The 21418-nt window shown below is 43.2% G+C and overlaps 1 protein-coding gene and 1 pseudogene across 2 annotated transcripts in view; both read right to left on the bottom strand.

The window, feature by feature from the left end:
- Positions 1 to 265: 265 nt before the first annotated feature.
- Positions 266 to 21418, bottom strand: part of fam193a (family with sequence similarity 193 member A) — a 31076-nt gene continuing 9923 nt past the window's right edge. For both annotated transcript variants that reach the window (XM_027177790.2, XM_047812539.1), the window contains 18 exons: positions 20956 to 21184; positions 17943 to 18067; positions 17692 to 17839; positions 12301 to 12375; positions 12122 to 12199; positions 11879 to 11997; positions 11206 to 11460; positions 10882 to 11029; positions 7534 to 7677; positions 6917 to 7183; positions 6071 to 6284; positions 5636 to 5875; positions 5258 to 5540; positions 4099 to 4279; positions 3753 to 3977; positions 2623 to 3454; positions 1354 to 1435; positions 266 to 1259 (listed from right to left, as the gene is read on the bottom strand). In XM_027177790.2, coding sequence (XP_027033591.2) covers positions 1166 to 1259; positions 1354 to 1435; positions 2623 to 3454; positions 3753 to 3977; positions 4099 to 4279; positions 5258 to 5540; positions 5636 to 5875; positions 6071 to 6284; positions 6917 to 7183; positions 7534 to 7677; positions 10882 to 11029; positions 11206 to 11460; positions 11879 to 11997; positions 12122 to 12199; positions 12301 to 12375; positions 17692 to 17839; positions 17943 to 18067; positions 20956 to 21184 — 3739 coding nt within the window. In that variant the 3' untranslated portion in view covers positions 266 to 1165. The remainder of the gene's footprint in view (positions 1260 to 1353; positions 1436 to 2622; positions 3455 to 3752; positions 3978 to 4098; positions 4280 to 5257; positions 5541 to 5635; positions 5876 to 6070; positions 6285 to 6916; positions 7184 to 7533; positions 7678 to 10881; positions 11030 to 11205; positions 11461 to 11878; positions 11998 to 12121; positions 12200 to 12300; positions 12376 to 17691; positions 17840 to 17942; positions 18068 to 20955; positions 21185 to 21418) is intronic.
- Positions 14355 to 14474, bottom strand: LOC113663433 (annotated as a pseudogene).

Genomic DNA, 21418 nt, shown 5'->3' with positions numbered 1-21418 from the left:
GACCGCTCAGCACTAGGGTGTAACAGGAAGTGCTGCACTTGATTGAGTGACTGTAATCAGAGCTTTGGTGCAAATAAAAATCAAATAAATAAATCCTCTTCCATTCTCGATGGTGCTGCAGCGGCACTCTGTGAGCGCTGAGGGTTTTAACCTCTCAGCCTTCCGCCTAACAGCGTAGCTCCGCCTTTTCTGCCGCTGTAAATTCGTCTGATCGCCGATTGAGGACGAGGCAACGAAAGGAAAGAAGCACACAGACACGTAGCCCTGCCATTCCACTGTATTCCATCTTTCAAAAAAGAAAGACAAGATTTTTAATATTACTTAACAATATGTTAAAAAGTAGCCAGTCAGGCTTCAGTGTTAATACAATATACACTCTATAACAGATCGATAGTGTGAGTATTGTTCTTTTCTTTCAATTCGATTCTGAAAGTAGTCTGATACAAGCTGGCTACAGGATGAATGAAAAAAAAGAGAGAAAGGGGGGGAAGAGAGAAAAAGAGAGAGAGAACTTGAAAAAAAAAATTAAAATAAAAAATAAAAATAAAAAACCTAACACTTTACGGAACAGTTGTTTAATGGAACTGAATAAACCAACAAGAACAATCGGTCAAGTATTAGCCATCTTCCTGGTGTGGACCAAGTAGCCTAGGGGAGGGAGCTGAAGTGTCCTCGTCTCGTTCCCTTCTCAGCTATGTGTAATGAAGTGCAAAATCTGTTCGTATCCACAAACAACAGGAATACAAGGCTCTATTTCTTCACTTATTTTTCCCCATGTTTTCACATGGCCTCCCTCCGTCCAAACACACGTGGAGGATGTTTGATAGGAGGAGCAACAGCCAACTCGGAGATATTGGAAACAGAAAAAAAATAAGAACGGTAGAGTGGCGTTTAGTGGTGGTTGTCTTTTTTTTTCTGTCTGTCCTTTTTTCCCCCCTCTCCTCCTCTCTAAAGTACTGCAATAGCCGAGTGTCTTGATTCTCTTGAGGAAATGTACAGCGACAAGGACAAGGCAAGGCATTGTGGGTAATGTAGGTCGGAGGAGCAGTTGTTTGGAGCGTAGCAGCACTGGGATCAGCAGTCAGCCTGGTGAGAGGGGAGAGAGAGAGGGATCACTGATCGAATCCTGATGCTCTCTGAAGGAGGATCTCATCTCGTCCTCTCGTTAGTGAGCCACAAATGTGGCCTTTTTCAAGCTAAAGTTGGACCAGTTGATGGACAGCCTCTGTCTCGTCTGTCGAGCAGAGTCCAAGCAGAACCTAAGCAGAGATGAAGAGGGCACAAATAAGAACCTCGTTAATCGTTATCGCTGACTTGGATGTACAAGTCTGTAAGTGAGATTAAAACACGTACCTTTTAAAGCATTCCACCTCGCGCTCGGTCTCGTCCATATCCACGCTGTCTAGGTCGATGTCCTTGGGCAGGAACACGTCGTCTGAAAATGCAGCACACGCTGGTTACTACTATTAAATAAAACACACTGACCGACACAAACACCTTCAAGCCCCAGCACTGCCAAGCTGCCACTGTTGGACCCCTGAACAAGGCACTTAGCACTTTTTGCGCCAGGGGCACTGCGTCATAGCTGACCCTGTGCTCTGACCCCGACCTCCAAAGCTGGGAGATGTGAAGAAAGGATTTTTACTGTGCTGAAATGTATGTGTGACACAATAAAGACTTGTATTCTCTTTATGTAATACTACTATATTATTTCTCTTATTTCATTCGTTCCTGCTCTGATGTCAGGTTGATCTATTGTCTCGTAACTGAGACCTAAATGTGAAAAGCTACATTCCTGAAAAGTATTGTGTTTGCTGGTGATGTCGTTGACTCTACTGTCGTACTAGGAAGTGTTGAACACAGACGAGTGGAGCGATACGGGATGCACTTATTTCCAGGGATTTCAAAAAAGCGTGACAGATATTGCGTCGGGTAGGCGTGGCCTATTTGATGATCTAACCCTAACCGTAGTTTTTGGTTGTTCGTTTGTTTACGAAAATAGGTTAACTGTAATATAATAAACCACAACACAGTAATCCCTCGCCACTTCGCGGTTCAAGTTTCACGGCCTCAGTGCATCGCTGATTTTTCAAAAATATTCATCGAAAAATATAAATAATAACGGTTTCCCAGGATGCCAGACAAAGAGAGAAACTCTCTGAGGCTTTGTACATACCCACGGGCACTCAGACAAGGCACATGATTGGTTCCCGGCGCGAGATCTGAGCTGATTGGCTGCACATCATCGCATCCTCTCCCTTGTTGTATCTCGCCACTCTCTTTCACGCCGTCAACTGTCTCGCGTATTGTGTTCGAATTTAACTTTTAGTTAAGCCCTTACAGTGCCTCCTAAGCGCCGCGCCAAGACCTCCAGAAACACGCCCACTTTACGTCGTGGTAACGAAACCCTTGTGATTTAGTGAATGCCGGAGCGATACACACACTGAAAGGTCCCGGTGAGGTCAGTATTAAATACAAAGAGTTTTAACACTCGTGGTTTGACCCATCGGATTTGTGCGACTGTCATATAAAGCTACATATTCATAAAACCAAATCCACACCACTGCTTTCGCTGCTGTGTGTGTTAATGATAACGCTGTAATGTGTCCTGTGCTTACTTACCTATGGAGTTATTCATCTTGTCTGCCTTCTTTTTCTTGTTCTTCTTGGCCTTGTTTTTGGGTTGTGGAGACTCTGCTGGCACGGCTTTCCCGTTCTGCTCGACGGCTGGAGGCTCCAATACGGGTGAGTTCCTCTCCTCCTTCGCACCGTTTAGCTGCTTCTTTCCGTTCGTCCTCTCATCCCTCTTGGTGTCAGCGAGCTGCTCCTCAGCCGTCCTGGCTTTCATTTTACCCTCAGTGTGCGATGGGGCAGATTTGGACGTGAGTTCTGTTACTCGAGGCGTGTCGAGCGGCCGTTTTCCCGCCTCGCCGTTGGTTCTGGAGGTGCCGTTGGATTGGTGTTTGGATTTGGGCCTGGCGATAGGGGGTTCTAAGTGCGGCAGGGTGCCGTTGGGAAGAGAGGGTGGGATTTCAGCAGGCTTATCTTTGCTACGTCTTGGGCTCGATGGGCCGATTTTGGCTTGGGGTAAAGGTGCAAGCTCTTTAACGGGCTCTTTGAGGCGGATGAGGCCGTTCTGCATGTTTTCCAGAACGTTCTGTGCGCTCTGGCGGAGAGGTTGGGGGTTGTTAGTGGGAGCGGGTAACGGAGACAGTGTTTCAGGCTTGACTGTTGATGTCGGAGCTTCTTTGGCTTTGTTTTCCCTCTTTTTCTTCTTGGAGGTGGATGTGTTAATGGTGGAGTTGTGGAGGTGCTGCATCTCCTTCAGACGGAGCAGCTCCTGCCTGAGCGCTTCTTCCTCTTCCTCCTGGCGCCTCTGCTGTGCCTCCGGAAGCTGCTGCTGCTGTACATCGCGCTCTCGTGCCTCCGCCTCTTGGCGTGCTTTTTCCTCGAGCTGAAATGCAAATGTACGTCAAGTATTATTCTAAGGAACATGTTAGAAATTCATGTTAGCAAAGCTCTGTATGAATAAGGCACATGCGGAAAGAATGATTCGCTTTTTCACTTTTTTCGCTGCTTCATTGAGTTTTATTCGATTTATTTGCAGTAAGTTGGAACATTTAACAGCTGCACTCGCTTGCATTTTTTTCACTTTTATTGCCTTTGAGGGTTCATTTTGCTGCCGAAAACTTTTACATTTGCTTTAGAAAATAAAGGGTTTTGACTTCACAATGCTTGCATTTTTTTATTACCTTTTTCTGCTTGTGGCGTGCACGTTTGGCTGCTTTGGCGCTGGAGGCAGGTTTGTTGCCGCCACTGTTGATGAACTGCAGTAGATCCTCTACTTTGCGGTGGTCCTCCATCCCCTCTCGCTCCAGCTCTTCCTTCTTGGGCTGTTCCTCTTTGCGCTTGGTGAGGCGCAGGCGGAGCTTCTCTCGCATCTCTGCATAGTTTCTACTAGTGGGAGCTGCAGGGGGCTGTGTGACAAAAGAAAGATAGGAAAAGAAAAATAGGAAAATTAATAATTTATAAAAAAAAAAAAAAAAAAAAAAAAAAAAAAATTCGGATTGCTTAAGTGGAATGAGAACGCTCCCTCACCCCTCCATGGCCAAAAAATTCACAGTAGCAGCAGTCGCAATATTTTCCTTCTTTCTGATTGGTGGAGGTGGAGGTGGACGAGCTGTGTTCCGAGCTGCTGTCCTCGTCCGGACTCTCTTCATATGCCTGGTGCTCGTAGGCTCCGCCTCCCTCACACCGGTGCCCCTCGCAGTCCGGATCACTGCCACACACACACACACACACACACACACACACACACACACACACACACACACACACACACACACACACACACACACACACAGAGCACACCATTGTCAATTAAACCATTGAATATTTGAGTATATTGAAGTGTAACTTTAGATTTAAGCTATATATTATCTATAGCATGTTTTAGTCATTCAAATGTTCAGTAATAATGAAAAAACCTAAATCAGCACTTAATACCAAACTCTAGAAATAAAAAACTTCTCTAAGTATTAAAGGTGTTGAGTTCAAAAAGCATTACAGGAGTGTAAGCATGATGATATTTCATCAGGAAAAAAAGAAATACACACACACACATATATAATATATATCAGTGTAGGCCTTGTAAGGAAAGGTGGTGTTTAATTAAAATAATTACTAACAGAATCTGATAGTGTTTACTTCAGTGGCACTTGCTGATAGCAACTGGAAATGCACTTCAGCCATTTATCTGTAGAAGGTTGCTCACGTCGATGTACAGTGCGCCGGTAATGGAAACCTACATTTAGTTTTATAAGGCTATATGTGCATGTACATAAAGCGACTGCTTACAAATTACACAATGACCTAAGACCGGTGTTCCTAGACTAGCTCTTAGCATAGGCTCTAGTTAGTCTCCGGGTTAAATCAGCGCTACTCTCATAACTTCTCCAAAACTTGACCACGTGCCACCATAAATGGAGATGGATGTAAGCACTGCTTCGACGCACAACAAAGTATTTACGTGATACGTAATGAATCGTTGTTTCAGCCCTAGTATAATTGTGCAGATCACACAAAGGCTACTGGCCTCCTGCGAGCTCGTCAGAGTACTCGTAGGTCGTGTTGGTAGCAAAAAGTTTACAACTAAAGTCTTGCCCTAGTGTTTACATTTCAGAAGTTTACTAATACGGAACTACACCACTGCGTTTGCAGTAACGTAGATCAGTCACTGGGGAAACTGCACACTGACCTGCACACACTGCTGGGCCCGCTGATCGGCCCCTCAGACGACATGGGCGGCTGCTCCAAACCGGGCACACACAGCGTCTGGTGGGCATCTAGGAACCCCGGCACTGGAGCTGCAGACTTCATTAAGGGCTGAGAGGCCATGCTGGGGAGATGCGTGCTGGGGACAGGAGGGTGGGTGGCACTGCTGAAGGGGGGCAGAGACACTAACCCTGTGGGGCTGTTTCGTGGAGCGATAGGGCCTGACTGTATGTGGTCCTCTTTAACTATATTGTGGAATACTTCACCTGAGACAAAAAAAAAGTGCACAATGCTAAAAATAAACTCAGAGTGACTTTATTAAGACAGAGATCTACAGTTAAGTGATGACTAAGCCATGTACCTAGTGCAGCGGCTCTTTTAGCTGAAGTGTGGATGTGATTGTTACTGGACTGGACAGTGGTGGCGGTGCTGGAGACCGAGGAGATGGCCGACGACGTAGCCATCACCACCTCCCCCGCCTCCATGAAGGCATCTTGGTAGTTGAACAGACACTTCTTCTTCTGTGGGAAGCTCTTTTTCTCCTTGCCCTCGGGAGCCGGGAGGGACGAAGAGCCAGACGTGTGGGAGGCGGAGTCTAATCCTAAGAAGAAAAAGGAACGAGTCAATAGGAATAGAGCCTGTGGTGGTCTTTAAAAAAAGAGATGATTTGGATATTTTTTTATTCTAAGACAAAATGTGAATAGGGCTATTTGTTTTAGGCTTGTCTGCTTTTATGTAGCGTAACTGAAGTGAGACATATCGTGGAGAGAAAAAAAAAAGAAAAAAAGAGGGTCACCGGGTAGCGGCTCCTGCAGCAGTACACTCGGGTTCCAGTTCTTCATCATGTGCGTGTCCCACAGGTTCTCGAATTTGAGTGAGGGACAAGAGAGAGAGGCGCTCCAGTCTCCAGCTCCACCGCTGAAGCAGCTTTGGTACACATGATCAGGCAGAGCCGGGCTAAACATCTGCTGATGCTTCGCTCCTGTGTGATTGGATGCTGGTGGAAGAGTCTACAGCACACACGTGTTGCATGCACATGCACACGCGCACACACACACACGCACGCACACACACACACACAAGCAACCTATTACTACTAAACTGTCTACTAATATACTCAAAATGTATTTCTCACACCTGTAAAGCCCCCTAAAAGGAAATGTCAAGAATAACTCATAAATTAGGGGGGAAAAATAAAATAATAACTTTTCTTTCTATCCCCGGGGGCCAGTTTTTTAACTTGATTAAAAGATATAAGATTTTCATATAAGAAAAGAAAAAGAGCTCCAGTTTACTGCGTCAGAAAGCAGAAACGCTGTGAAATGGACCACCTGCTGGTAGAGAGATGACACTGCAGCAATACAATGTGTGTGTGTGTGTGTGTGTGTGTGTGTGTGTGTGTGTGTGTGTGTGTGTGTGTGTGTGTGTGTGTATATAAATCTTTTGGTAAATGTATTGACTGAAGCTTTAAATGAGCAGCTTTATTTATTTATTTCTTTATTAACTAAATCTGTCTGTATTTAGGTTTCAAAGGATATACTGAGTTGACTGGCCTTAAAACTGCTAATAGCCTATAATATTATAGAATATATTATATAACACATGCTGGCTGTGTGTGTGTGGTGTTATGTGAGTGTCTGACCTTGCTGTGTGTGAGGGGAGGGCTGGAGTACAGTGTGGGCAGCAGCGGCCGGGGCAGATGGGGCAGGTTGTGCATGGGCAGGTGGCCGTGGATGTGTGGGTAGAGGTGGAGCGCGGGGTGTGCCGGAGCCTTGTCTGTGAAAAACTGATGGGGTGCCGTGTGAAGGTGCCGAGGAGGCAGAGCGGAGGTGTCCAGTCCTGCTGTACCAACGTCCATGCTGCCCTGGTTACACACGTGACACTCACATGGGTGCTGCACCTGCTCCACCTAAACATGGAAACACAAGCCGCACACACACACACACACACACACGCACACACACGCACACACACACACACACACACACTATAGTATACATCCATGCCTAAATTTATATGCCACATCTTCTGGCAAAGTATGTGACGATAAATATATAAATACGCTACATCTCTTTTATACCACAGCATTAATATATACATAAATCAAAGAAGGCCGAATGTGTGTTCTGTTCTGATGACCTCACATAAAAAAAACTCAGGATATGTTCAAGTTGTTGTCAGAAAAGAAATACAGGATAAAATCGTTTAAACACTCTCATAACCAGGGCAAGGTGTTGAGTTGTTTATTATTTGCTTTACCTGTGCATGTGTGTAGGAAGGAGGAGGACTGTCTCTCTTCACACATGAGAGCTCCCCCTGCTGGCCTGAACACTGAGTGCTGCTCTCACCCTCCACTTCCTCCTCATCTCCCTCAGAGGAACTGCTACTGCTCCTTCGCGGTGACTAGCAGACAGGAAGACAAAAGCAGTTACAACAAATTACAAGAATGTAAGACACTAAAAATGTAAATTAATCAATCAATTAATTAATTAATTAAAGGTCTCAGGAAAGACAGATTCCTGGTTGTTTTCCTTTCGAATCAGTAGAAACTTGGGATGATCTGAAAGAGCTACTTATTTAGCTTCAGTTAGGAATCTTATCTTAGAGCAACTCTGAGCAAGGAAAATACAACAACTTTTATCTTAGAGAGGAGGCGGTGCTTAACCTGTAACCACACATTCTTTTGAAGACTGTGATTGGTTGTCCAATAAACAAAAAATTAATAAATAAATAGGAGCGCTTCTAAAATCTGGTCTATTATAAACCTTCGCTTTGTCTTTATGTTAAGATGTTTGAGACTATATCACGTAGGGATTACGTTCATGACCGATCATATTGAGATGTTCTAACATCTGTATGTTATAAATGTAAATGTAAAATTCTCCGACACAGAGCAGAAATGTCAGACAAATTCTATAATTATGTCATGACTACGCCAAGTCGAATATGTTATTATTAAATATCGTATACAATACATTTCTTCTCCCTCTTCACCTTTCAGCCATGTTCCAGACCTGCCAAGCTTGGAAAAATTTTTTGAGTAGCAACTTATTCAGCGACACGGCGCGAGGTCAGGCACATTTGCTGGTCGGTGTTGACAAGTTCACATGCTCACTCATCACAACTTTTTACTTAGCACATAGTTCTCACTCACCACCATATCGAGTACATACAAGTAGACCATGAAGAACTCTTATTGAAAAGGCAACATTTCAAACTATGGCAAACTATTTTAACAACTCTTTATGTATTGCCATAAATTAGATCTAATGAACTAAACATTTGACAACACATACATGTGTTTATTTTCTCAGCAATAATGCAAGACTCTAGACTTCGCTATGGTTTTGACTGACTGATCATATAATAATACCTCCCTCATCATTTCTACTTTCTGCTTCTATTTCACTGCTTTTCACAAAAAAATCTGATGTCCATCAGATGTGATCTACAGGAGCCAATAAGAATAGAGTCAGAATACGATTGATACTTAAAAAATTACATTAGTTGCGTCATGTTATAGCGTGACTGCGTGATATAAAAGGGATACACAGACGCTCGCGGATATTGATTTCTGCGTGCTCGAGCCAGTTTGTCTTTTCCGTTAAAGTACGACGGCAATGCGTTTACAGGCATGACTTACGTTTCCTATATAAATACTGGCAAATAAAGTAAAACTTGATCTGTGCGTAAAACTTAAACTTGAGGCACAACACCGGACACTTGGGCACATGCCCCAGTAAAGGAGTCTAACGACGCCTGTGGTTCGGCAGGCTTATTAAAATGGATGAAATTCACAATTCTGGCCATTTACCTTTGAAACGTTAAGTCCTCACTTGTAAAAAAAACAGTCACTGTAAGAAGAACTGAAGACGGACAGAGACAGATGAAAACCACATTCGTTTTGACGGCTCTCCGCTTGTAGCGTTGAAGAGTTTTAAACTGGTGCTATGATTGGTTGAATTATTATTTTCCCAGGTTGCTACCCAATGCGGTTACACCCATAGGCGCATTGCCTGGTGCGCAAATGCACACACAGTTGTACTCAAAGGCATCAATGGTTTTTTACAATGCGTATTTTGAAGTGACAAATCGTAGCAGCGTACTCTGATGTCTAAATGCATATCTGCTACACAAAATGCGTAAAGGTTGGCAGGTCTGATGTTCTCCTCTGATAAAGAAACTCTTATTCCTCTTATAAGTCCTCCTCACTACACCTAACACTTTTGAACTCTTTTAAGGGTTAAGATGTTTTATGAATAACTTTTATATTTACTAGGATCTTCTCTTTCATTTTAAGTGGAAGCGCCCACATTTCGAAGAAGCTTTTTACACCTGGACACTTCATGCGTTTTCTGTTATCAGATACCTATCCGATGGTAAAAAATCACCAGGTATAAATGCCCTCTGAAATGTTTTCCAGATGGATATAAATCCGATTGTTCAAACCACTTCAGGAGGTGGTCTGGGACGCATTTCAGATGAAACTAGACAGGTGTAAAGGAATGTGGTTGTTCAAGCCACATACGTCAGTGCTATACTCCTCCCAAACGGAAGTAGGTCACTCGCAGGTGATCTTTTACCCAGGTGTCTCATTGGGTCTTATAATGCACTGCTGCCGCTAGTGAAAATGCAGCAAACAGTAAACGCTGTTTTTATGTAGCATAACCGTCGTAACAAGTTTTTCGATTCGCCAAAACAGCCATCTATGTGAACTGACTGATGCCTTTACCTCCATCATGTCTACATTTCTCTCCATGCCAAAAATAGCCTTAAAATATAATTCAAGTGTGAAGAAAAACTATTTGATCTCGTTGTGGCCTTGAGTTCGACTCGATTCCTGGATCAAATGCAAAACTGAATGAATTCATCTGCTAGTTACAACCATTAAATCAAGAGTCAAGAAGCTTTTATTGTGGTATCTTCATACCATAGAAAATCTGCAGTCAGCCAGCTACTTGTTCCTGTACTTGTTCTTGCAAAGAATCTCGGATGGACGTTCGACAAATCTGCTAAGTGAACTTGTTGTCACCTCTGGAGATGTTGACGTAACTAAAAGGGACCGTCAGTTGCACCGTCACATGCAGCAGTAACAAACCTGTAGGGTTTCATTAAAGCATGTGAAGAAGCATTTTCTATTGACTACCAATCGGACACCAGGGCCACATGTTCCGCCGCAGCTGGGCCCCTGAACAAGGCCCTTAACCCTCAATTGCTCATTTGTTTAAAATATAAGGTGCTATATGGTAAATATGCTGTAAGTACAGCAAGAGATCACGTTATTGATGATATGTTTGTTAATCAAGTTTGATGAAAAGATTTAATTGCAGATTACAATTTTAGCAGCGCTCCATAGAGTCGTGCTTGAGTGTCACTTTAGGCAGAAAGCATGAATATAGAGCTACGACAATCGACTTACTAACCACAGTTGCTGTTTTGTTTTGTTGATGAATGCTCAGCTCTAGGTTATTATCGGAGTGCGTTATAGACGTATGTGTGCAGCTCTTAAATGTTAGTGTTGTGTAAACTACGTGTCAAGAGAAGTAGAAAGCTTTCTCAGGTGTTCTGTTTGTGGTGTAAGGGGGAATAGCACGGCAAGAGACCCACCTCATGTTTGAGCACCGTGTTCTCTCCTCCGTTGAGTTGAGAGTGCAGGCCATTCATGGTCGCCACTACGCTGGCATCCTCGTACCTGCTCAGGGGGTAGATGGATGGCAGCGCAGGCACTTCGTCGTCGTCGTCATCGTCGCTGCCACTAAAGGGAGTAGAGGAAGTGATGAAAGCAAGTAACTTTCTACAAGGACAACCCTTCGTAGCCCAATTCAACTGCTAATAAAATGTACTGACGCGCTGCTCACTGGAAACAGCTTGGTAAATGAGAAATAAAAACAGCACCAGCACTTTAAAGCTAAGTAGTCCTCAGTGACTCACAATGTGGGAGCTCCATCCTGGGGCAGGAGGAGACGCGGGTGCTGTTGTACGGTGATTGGTGAACTGGAGGCGGAACCAGACCCAGAGGCGGAGCCAGAGCTTCCTGAAGACATGCTTGGAGGATGAACCTCGGACAGGTAATCTTGAGGAGACTCCGTCTGCAGTGGCAGCTTTAGGTGAAGCTCCTCCCCTACAGGGGCATCCATGATACCACATGTGAGGATGTGAGACAGGCTGCAATCGTCACATGTGCACCTGGTGATCAGACAGACAGACAGGACGGTGTGAGTGAAAGAAAGAAAGAAAGAAAGAAAGAGAGAAAGAAAGAAAGAAAGGGTGTTAGAAAAAAGAAAGAAAGGGTGTTAGAAAAAAGAAAGAAAGGGTGTTAGAAAAAAGAAAGAAAGAACGAAAGAAAGAAAGGGGGGAGGGAGTTAGCGAAAGACAGAGCCCCGCCGCACAGAAAGCAGAAAGCCCGGAAAGACACCCAACCGAAAGCCAGAATGACCGAAGGGGGGAGGGTGTTGCCCCCCGAACACGACGAACGGGGGGACATGCGTTGAGACCAGAAAGAAGCCGCCGAAAGAAAGAAAGAAAGAAAGAGAGAGAATAAAGTTCTAGTACAGATATAGTTCCCTAGACTTCTCGCCCTACAGGTGACGAGGGTAAACTTCACCTTCTGCGATAGTTGCAGTTGGGACAGTCTGGAATGCTGAGCCGAGACGACAGCATCTGCTTGACCGTGTCTGTGAAGGTGCTGTCTCCTGCTAAAGACTTCTTACTGTTCTGTAAGAACTGGTACAAATAGTTCCTCAAATTATTTGTGTAAATATTATTATTGTTATGAGCAATTTCATGTCTGCATGACGGATGAAAACCTGTGAATTTCAGCAATCTAGGCAAGGAGGTGTAGATTTACCTGCTCCTCAAAGAACCTTCTCTGTTTGAAGATCTCGCCGTCTTCTTTAAGCATCCGCTGCTTCGTTCTTAAAGACATCTGTCATAAAAGAGGGAGGAAAGTTATACTCACGGAGAAACAAACAAACAAACAAAAAGAAAGAAAGAATGAATGAAGATGCACCAAATAAACAGACTTACGTTTTTACTGATTAAAGATGTGTGTGGCTCAGTGCGCTGATTCGTGAGGTTTTGCCCTTCCACTTTGAAAAGCAACTGGAAAAACAGAGAAGGTAAATCGATGAAATATAAGATAAACGGTGGCTCATATATTTTTTTTGATAGACTGAAGTAAATACTGAACTAAGCAGCTAATTCAGGGGGGAAAGGTAAATTATTTATTTATTTATCCATTTATCTAATCTTGCCTCGTTCATGAAAAACCAGTCTTACTCATCTAAAAGCAGTCACACTAAACAGATCATCTCCCACACCACAGAACAGCTGCCCGAGCCTCACTTTTCTCTCTGCTGCGCTGCATCTTATGAAATCATTCTGCAGTGAAAGATATGAACTGGGATTTCACCTCTGCAGGGGTGGAGAATGCGACACGCAGGACAACAAGAGTCTCAGTGATTACAGCAGCAGTTCCAAGCAGTGTTCCTGGTAACTCGTGATTCCTGATCTCTGAACTAGGGCTGGGCGATAAAACGATAACGATATGTATCGCGATAGACACGTGATCGATATCAATAAAAAATGTGTTTGATAAAACATTCAATATTTTTTATTCTTCGTCGGAAGAAAACAGAGGTTGCGAAGCAAGTTGGGTCGCATTAACAAAGGAACTCACTCTTGTAACCTAGCAACGTAGGGAGTGACACTGTTACATGATTGGCTGTTAGCGTATCATGTTTGGTTGAGCCATATCGTCGTCTTGTGCTGGTCTGCTGGATTCCACTTCAGTAGCCGGCGACTGATAAGCAGAAAATGAGCCGCAGCGAGTGAGGAAATTGTAAATAAAAGAGGAAAAGTCAGTTACTTTTTCATATTTCTGCACGTTTTATATTTCAAACAAAGTTACTGTACTGTCTCAGGTTTGTTTTTTTTATATTACAGATGTTTCTTAGTCTACCTCAGTTTTATTCATGTTTACAAAACACTGCACATATTTTAAAACATTTTATTCACCAGAAGGTGAACAGCTAGTGAACTTTCTAGCACTAAACTCTCAGGTTTCTCTATGTTTATATTTAACACTTTGCACTAGTTTATTACACTTTATTGAGCATTTCTTACATTTCGTTTCATTTTGCACCTTAAATGTTAAGAGATAATTGTTAAGTGTTCATTGTGACTTATTTGACTTTTCCTGGTTGTGGACATTTCTGTCTTAATAACCGAGGGGATTATGATCAGAGGAAGGTTTAGCTTAAAATAAAAATGTTTAAATGTAATATATTTTTCTCCTGGTCCTTATTTTAAATGGGTCATAAAAAATATCAATAAATTATCGATATCGACCGATATGAAACACTGATATCCTGATACAGTTTGCAGCCATATCGCCCAGCCCTACTCTGAACAGGAGAAAACATAGAAAAACTACCCGTTCGTCTCGGAATTCCTGCATTTGACGTCAAACTAAATCAAAGCTGCTAAGAGCATCGGGAGTAAACAAAGTAGCACTTCTTATCTTGTGCTTAGATCGATCGACAGATTCGCTTGCTGAATCTAAAACGCTGACGTTACAGCACTCGTTTCAGAGAAAAAGGATCATCTCGGTGATCTGGCCAGTTTGTTACTGACAAAAGACAAGCGTGAAGGTGTCTGTGCTCTTTCCCATTTTGTAGCTCAAACATGAAGAGCTGAACTCCGACCTCCGATGTACACTAAAACGAGTCTGAAACAAGATTATCCATTGATTGTGATGTTTTCTCTGCCAATACTGTTCTTTTCAGGAACTTTCCGCTATTTTTTCCTGCAGTAGCTTGCAGCAGAAGAAGCCTTTATTTTTGTCACATCTACATCACAGAACGGTGAAATTCTTTTTTATGAATATCTGAAATTTAGAGGTTGGGGGTCAGAGTGCAGGGTCAGCCATGTTATAGCACCCTTGGAGCAGAGAGAGTTGCTCAAGGGCCTTCTTATAGGGCCCAACAGTGAAAGCTTGGCAGTGCTGGGGTTTGAACCCTGATCCTCTGATCAACAACCCAGAGCTTTAAGTGCTTGAGCCACAACTGCCCAAAACAAAAAAAGGGAGAGTGCAAACACAGTCCTCCACGATCAGAGATTATGCAGTTAAGATTCCCACGTTTGGGGAATTCACACCAACCACCTCCTTGATCAGGGTATTGCCTCTGCTGGGTAGTTATCAAACTGTCTAAATACAAACAGAATATTGTTTGTGCCACGACAGACACCAGTACACTCCCTGATCCACTTCATTCAAATCTGCAATGCCTTTGCTCAGGAGAACCTCTGCGAGCAATGTCAAGCTCTAGTGTTATCTGGAGGAGTTCAGCTACATCACCTACACCTAGGACTTGGACCAAATACCAACAAACCTTGGTTCACTGCAGAAAGATCCATCACTCCCACTGAATAGATGAACAGACCAGATATCAGAGTGGAAGGAAGTTTAGAACATCAACACAAGATGACATACAACCCCTTGATCTAACCAAAACTGTCGACGGTGCACCACAACAACTTCCAGTGCAGATTAGAAAAGACCAGGTGCTCACCCCTGCTTAGGCAAATTCACACTCTGCTTTACTAACAAAGCCTGCTCGATTCTGTCCATGAATACACCACCCAGCACCCAGCCTGCTCTGAATATCTGTGAAGAGGACATCCATCGACAGGCTCGTCTTCCAGTCTTCCCCAACCCGTTAAGCCATGTTTTCACACATTTTTTAACAGACGTAGTAGATGTGTCTGATTCAATACAGGTGCGAATTCTTTCTTAAAATCCCCATCCCTAATAAAACAACTCTTTGCACCTCAATTCTTAATCAATACGGTTTCTGAGAGAGACGAATGCAAATCTGACTGATCGAAGGTTTGGTTTCTGCGTGGGGGAAGTGGTGGCGATTTTGCATGTAATCATAGTTACACTAAGGTGCTGACTCAGGTGAACCATCCCTCGGCGTAATTGTGAAGCTAGGTTCCAGAGTAAATGATTCTCTAGGATGGTGAACATGGATATGAGAGTGGAGAGTTTACTTTTTGTTTTCTTGCAAAGTTTACAAATAGCCTCTGTTGGATCATCTGCTTCATTTACCACAGTATAGTTTTAAAACGTAAAATAGAGATTACGTAACATATCGCACCTCCCTAAAACAGAGGCCTGGTTATATCCGCTGCAGTGTGACTCAAATCATGTTAGCTGATGATGCGGTCAGTACGGACTAATGCTTGTGTTCATGGTGAAGGTGTAAGTGATAGCTCAGTGGTTAAGCCACTGGACTACTAATAGGATTAAAACCTTAGGACCAGAAACTGGCCACTGCTGGGGTCTTGAACAAGGACCTTAGCACTTAACCCTTGTATTGTCCTCCTATACAAATTAGGAGTGCTGGGTCAACTTGATCTTGTCTGTTTTGACTGCTTATAAAAAATGAAGTATATACGATAGCCTTTTTTTTTTTTTTACCTTGTTTCCAACATATTAACATATATTTGTTATAATAAACCTTATTTATATACAAAAATGCCTCATTTTTTAGTAAAAAAACAACAACAAAAAAAACAAATTTTGAATTATTTTCACTATAGAGGCACAAAAGTTGATGCACAATTACAGGCTGGTATATTTCAAGGGCAGGAGATTGTTTTGAAACCATTTTGACCATTTTTAATGTCAGCAAATAATAAAACCTGTTTTTTTCCAGGCCAAATTGACTTGAATACTTAAAAATCAAAAATTCTACAATGATCACCATTCTGTGTGTAATATCTATTTTACACTTGTAATATCTATTTTGCCCACCTGATGTCATCTGATCAACCAACAACAGGCTACACACACACACACACACACTCAAAAACATGCCATAATTTCATGTGAATAAAACTTTGTTTACCTCCTTATGTTTTTTATTTTTTATACTTATTATACTTAATTTATGAATGATAAATCTTATGAAATTTTGCCATGTTTTGAGTAAAATAAGCAGAAATTATTAAATATTATTTTGGATAACCAATGACTGATAAATGTCAAACATTACTCAGCATATCTCCAGGCCAAAGCTGACTGATGCAACTACATTAATAAATAAGAAAGGAAACAAATATGATTTGAATATAAAAACACAACGTGTGTGTGTGTGTCTGTGTAAAGATTGTTGGTAGGAGAGGAAGAGAAGATATTGTCCCCAGCTGGACAAATGCATCTAACAAGTGTGAAATATTTACAAATGAGTAGCTTTTGTTTTTTATGGATGCCTAATGAATTGCCATGCCCAGTGCTTGTGTGTGTGTGTGTGTAGCATCATTTTGGTAGATCATATTTTGCCCACTGCTAGGCAAAAGTATATCAAAAATGAGAAATATTAACAAAATGTGTAGCTTTTTTTTTCCTGGAGGCCTAATGAAATGCAATGCCCAATATGTGTGTGTGTGTGTGTGCATGTGTGTGCATGAGTGTGTGAAATGTTCACAAATGTGTAGCTTTTGTTGTGTCTGGAGGCCAATTGAATTGCAATGCCCAATGCTTTGAACAGTGTTTGACTGTGTGTGTGTGTGTGTGTGTGTGTGTGTGTGTGTAGCATCATTTTGGTCGATCATATTTTGCCCTCTGCTAGCCGAAGGCATATCAAAGGTGTGAAATATTTACAAATTTTCTGGAGGCCTAATGAAATGCAATGCCCAATTTGTGTGTATGTGTGTGTGTGTGTTTGTTTGTGTGTGTGTGTGCATGTGTGGGGTGCGAATGTGTGTTTTGGGTGCGTGTGTTAGTGGACATTTTGTGTGTGCATTTTTGTGCACCAAGTGCCAACCCATCGCAGGGCACACACACACACACACATACACTCTCATTCACTCAAGCATTCACACACTATGGACATGCAAAAATGCCAATCAACCTACCATGCATGTCTTTGGACCAGGGGAGGAAACCGGAGTACCCGGTGGAAACCCCCGAGGCATGGGGAGAACATGCAAACTCCACACACACAAGGCGGAGGCGGGAATCGAACCCCCAACCCTGGAGGTGTGAGGCAAGCGTGCTAACCACTAAGCCACCGTGCCCCCCCCCCTGTTTTTAATGTGACTCGGTATTGTCCACAGTCTAGCTTGTTGCTAATACTACTGTCTGCTAACTAGCTGGTCGTTAATGTAATTGCAACTATAAAAGTTTCATTAAATTAGATTTACCTGCTCTGCCAAAGCAAAAAAAAATAAATAAATAAAGTGCGTGCTTGCTTTTCCTTTCTAATTCTACAACATGCAGAAGCAGGAAATTACCTTATTATTATGATTTGCAAAGTACCACCTATAAGTAACCATGACCTGCTTTAGCATGCTAAACAAAGAAAACGGTTCTGCCTCCTCTCAAAAACAAGAAGTGCTAAAGTGCTCCACCTGTTCGTCCACGTAGTCATCTATCCTCTTTCTGCACTCCATCCATCCCACTGCTACGGCCTTCATCTCCTGCTCGAGGGCGTGTAGACTGTCTAGCAGTGCCTTGTACATGTCCTCGCTGTACGAGTCGTGGGACGCCGTGCCCTGTCTGGATCACAGAAACGAAGGTTTGACACTAATGTAATATAACAGGCTGAATAAAAAAAAAACACACTACGCATCCGAGTCAGCACTGTACAAGCAGAACGTACTTGAGTTGGGCAACGAGAGCTGGCAGGCTGCTGTGCAGAATGGGCTCGGAGAACACCAGGCTCTCAAACAGGTGCTTGTTGTGGAGCTCCCACGTCACCTGGAACTTCTTAAGGTGCTCGTTCTCCTGCAGCACAACAATGAGCAATAATGAAATCTCCTTGTTTGAATAGAGTGGAGGTTTAGGGAGAGGGACACAAATAATTCTGTTGCCTAATCTGGTATAGTCGGTAGCTCAAAACGACGCATTACATATACATAGATCAGACATTCATATATGAACATAGATCGGACGCTCACGTAAAAGAACATACAGTGTCTCCCAAAAGTGAGTACACCCCTCACATTTCAGCAACCATTTTAGTAGATCTTCTTAAGAGACAAAACTACAGAAATGAAATTTATATATATTTGAGTGCTGCTTGTATAGATGACGTGACGTGACGTACGGCTAAGTACGGTGACCCATACTCAGAATTCGTTTTCTGCATTTAACCCATCCAAAGTGCACACACACAGCAGTGAACACACACACACACACCATGAACACACACCCGGAGCAGTGGGCAGCCATTTATGCTGAAGCGCCCGGGGAGCAGTTGGGGGGGTTCGGTGCCTTGCCCAAGGGCACCTCAGCTGCAGCCGGCCCGAGACTCGGAGACACAGACCAGACGCACACACGTATGAACACAGACCAGACGTACACATATATGAACACAGACCAGACGCACACACACGTATATGAACACAGACCAGACGCACAAACATATGAACACAGACCAGACGTACACGCATATGAACACAGACCAGACGTAAACATATATGAACACAGACCAGACGCACACACACATATATGAACACAGACCAGACGCACAAACATATGAACACAGACCAGATGTACACATATATGAACACAGACCAGACGTACACATATATGAACACAGACCAGACGTACACATATATGAACACAGACCAGACACACACACATATGAACACAGACCAGACACACACACATATGAACACAGACCAGACGTACACGCATATGAACACAGACCAGACGTACACATATATGAACACAGACCAGACGCACACACACGTATATGAACACAGACCAGACGCACAAAAATATGAACACAGACCAGACGCACAAACATATATGAACACAGACCAGACGCACACACACGTATATGAACACAGACCAGACGTACACGCATATGAACACAGACCAAACGTACACATATATGAACACAGACCAGACGCACACACACATATATGAACACAGACCAGACGCACACATATATGAACACAGACCAGACACACACACACATATGAACACAGACCAGATGCACACACACATATATGAACACAGACCAGACGCACACATATATGAACACAGACCAGACACACACACATATATGAACACAGACCAGACGCACACACATATATGAACACAGACCAGACGCACACGCATATGAACACAGACCAGACGCACACGCATATGAACACAGACCAGACGCACACGCATATGAACACAGACCAGACGCACACACATATGAACACAGACCAGACGTACACATATATGAACACAGACCAGACGCACACACCCATATATGAACACAGACCAGACGCACACACCCATATATGAACACAGACCAGACGCACACACCCATATATGAACACAGACCAGACGCACAAACATATGAACACAGACCAGACGCACACACATATATGAACACAGACCAGACGCACATGCATATGAACACAGACCAGACGCACACGCATATGAACACAGACCAGACGCACACGCATATGAACACAGACCAGACGCACACACATATGAACACAGACCAGACGTACACATATATGAACACAGACCAGACGCACACACCCATATATGAACACAGACCAGACGCACACATCCATATATGAACACAGACCAGACGCACACACCCATATATGAACACAGACCAGACGGACAAACATATGAACACAGACCAGACGTACACACATATGAACACAGACCAGACGCACAAACATATATGAACACAGACCAGACGCACACGCGTATGAACACAGACCAGACGCACACGCATATGAACACAGACCAGACGCACACACATATGAACACAGACCAGACGCACAAACATATGAACACAGACCAGACGCACAAACATATATGAACACAGACCAGACGCACACACATATGAACACAGACCAGACGCACAAACATATATGAACACAGACCAGACGCACAAACATATATGAACACAGACCAGACGCACAAACATATATGAACACAGACCAGACGCACAAACATATATGAACACAGACCAGACGCACACACATATATGAACACAGACCAGACGCACACACACATATATGAACACAGACCAGACGCACACACACATATATGAACACAGACCAGACGCACACACATATGAACACAGACCAGACGCACACACATATGAACACAGACCAGACGCACACACATATGAACACAGACCAGACGCACACACATATGAACACAGACCAGACGCACAAACATATGAACACAGACCAGACGCACAAACATATATGAACACAGACTAGACGCACAAACATATATGAACACAGACTAGACGCACAAACATATATGAACACAGACTAGACACACACACATATGAACATGAAAACTGAATGGCAGTTGGATAAACGAACAACTCCTTGTGGCAGTATTTTTTGGAACCACCTTTTGCTTTATTTACAGCCTTTAGTCTGTTGGGAAACATCTCTACCAACTTTACGCATTTAGATTTTGTAGCTATATATATCTATTGATCTATCTATATAGATATCTATGATAAACATGCATACAACACACAGAAAGCTGCTGCACCATCTCTTGTGCACCAACTTACACAAACAGATATAATTCCCCAAATTCACCTGCACAGCTTTAATTAGCGTTTTGACACAATAGCATTCTTAAACACTGGCATCCTCATGAACAACAGACACTGTCCCAAAACTGCTTACCAGTGTAAGTAGGAAGCTGCTGATGGTCCTGGCGGCCTGACAGAGGGCGTTGTACTCCTCCAGGAGCAAGGAGATAAACTGGTGTGCTTGTGGAGGGCCGTGAGTTGCCCCTGGGCCCTCGGGTCCTGCTGACAGATGCTTCAGGAGCCGGACCTTCATCTCCAGCACATATTCCCTGGCCTGCTGTTCTAGCCGCTGGTACAGTTGGTACGGGTCTTTCTCACACAGTCTGGGAAAACAATAAGCAAGCTTGTCGATTTCTTTAGGAAGTACATGGTGAAGAATGAGTATGCATTAGCCTGCAGGGTCTGAGTATGCAGTTACATGCAGTGTTCAGTGGGGTCTTCTCTGAAGCTGAGTATGTCATCATCATCACTGACCCTACACATCTGAAACATTTGCTATCAGCTGTTTTTGATACTATCAAACATACAGGGGAAAAACGGAAGAGATCCATCCAGAC

This window comes from Tachysurus fulvidraco, chromosome 4 (assembly GCF_022655615.1).
Source record: "Tachysurus fulvidraco isolate hzauxx_2018 chromosome 4, HZAU_PFXX_2.0, whole genome shotgun sequence".
NCBI classification, from domain to species: domain Eukaryota; kingdom Metazoa; phylum Chordata; class Actinopteri; order Siluriformes; family Bagridae; genus Tachysurus; species Tachysurus fulvidraco.
Note: the sequence above shows the minus strand (reverse complement) of the source record. Positions and strands in the feature narration are given on the sequence as shown.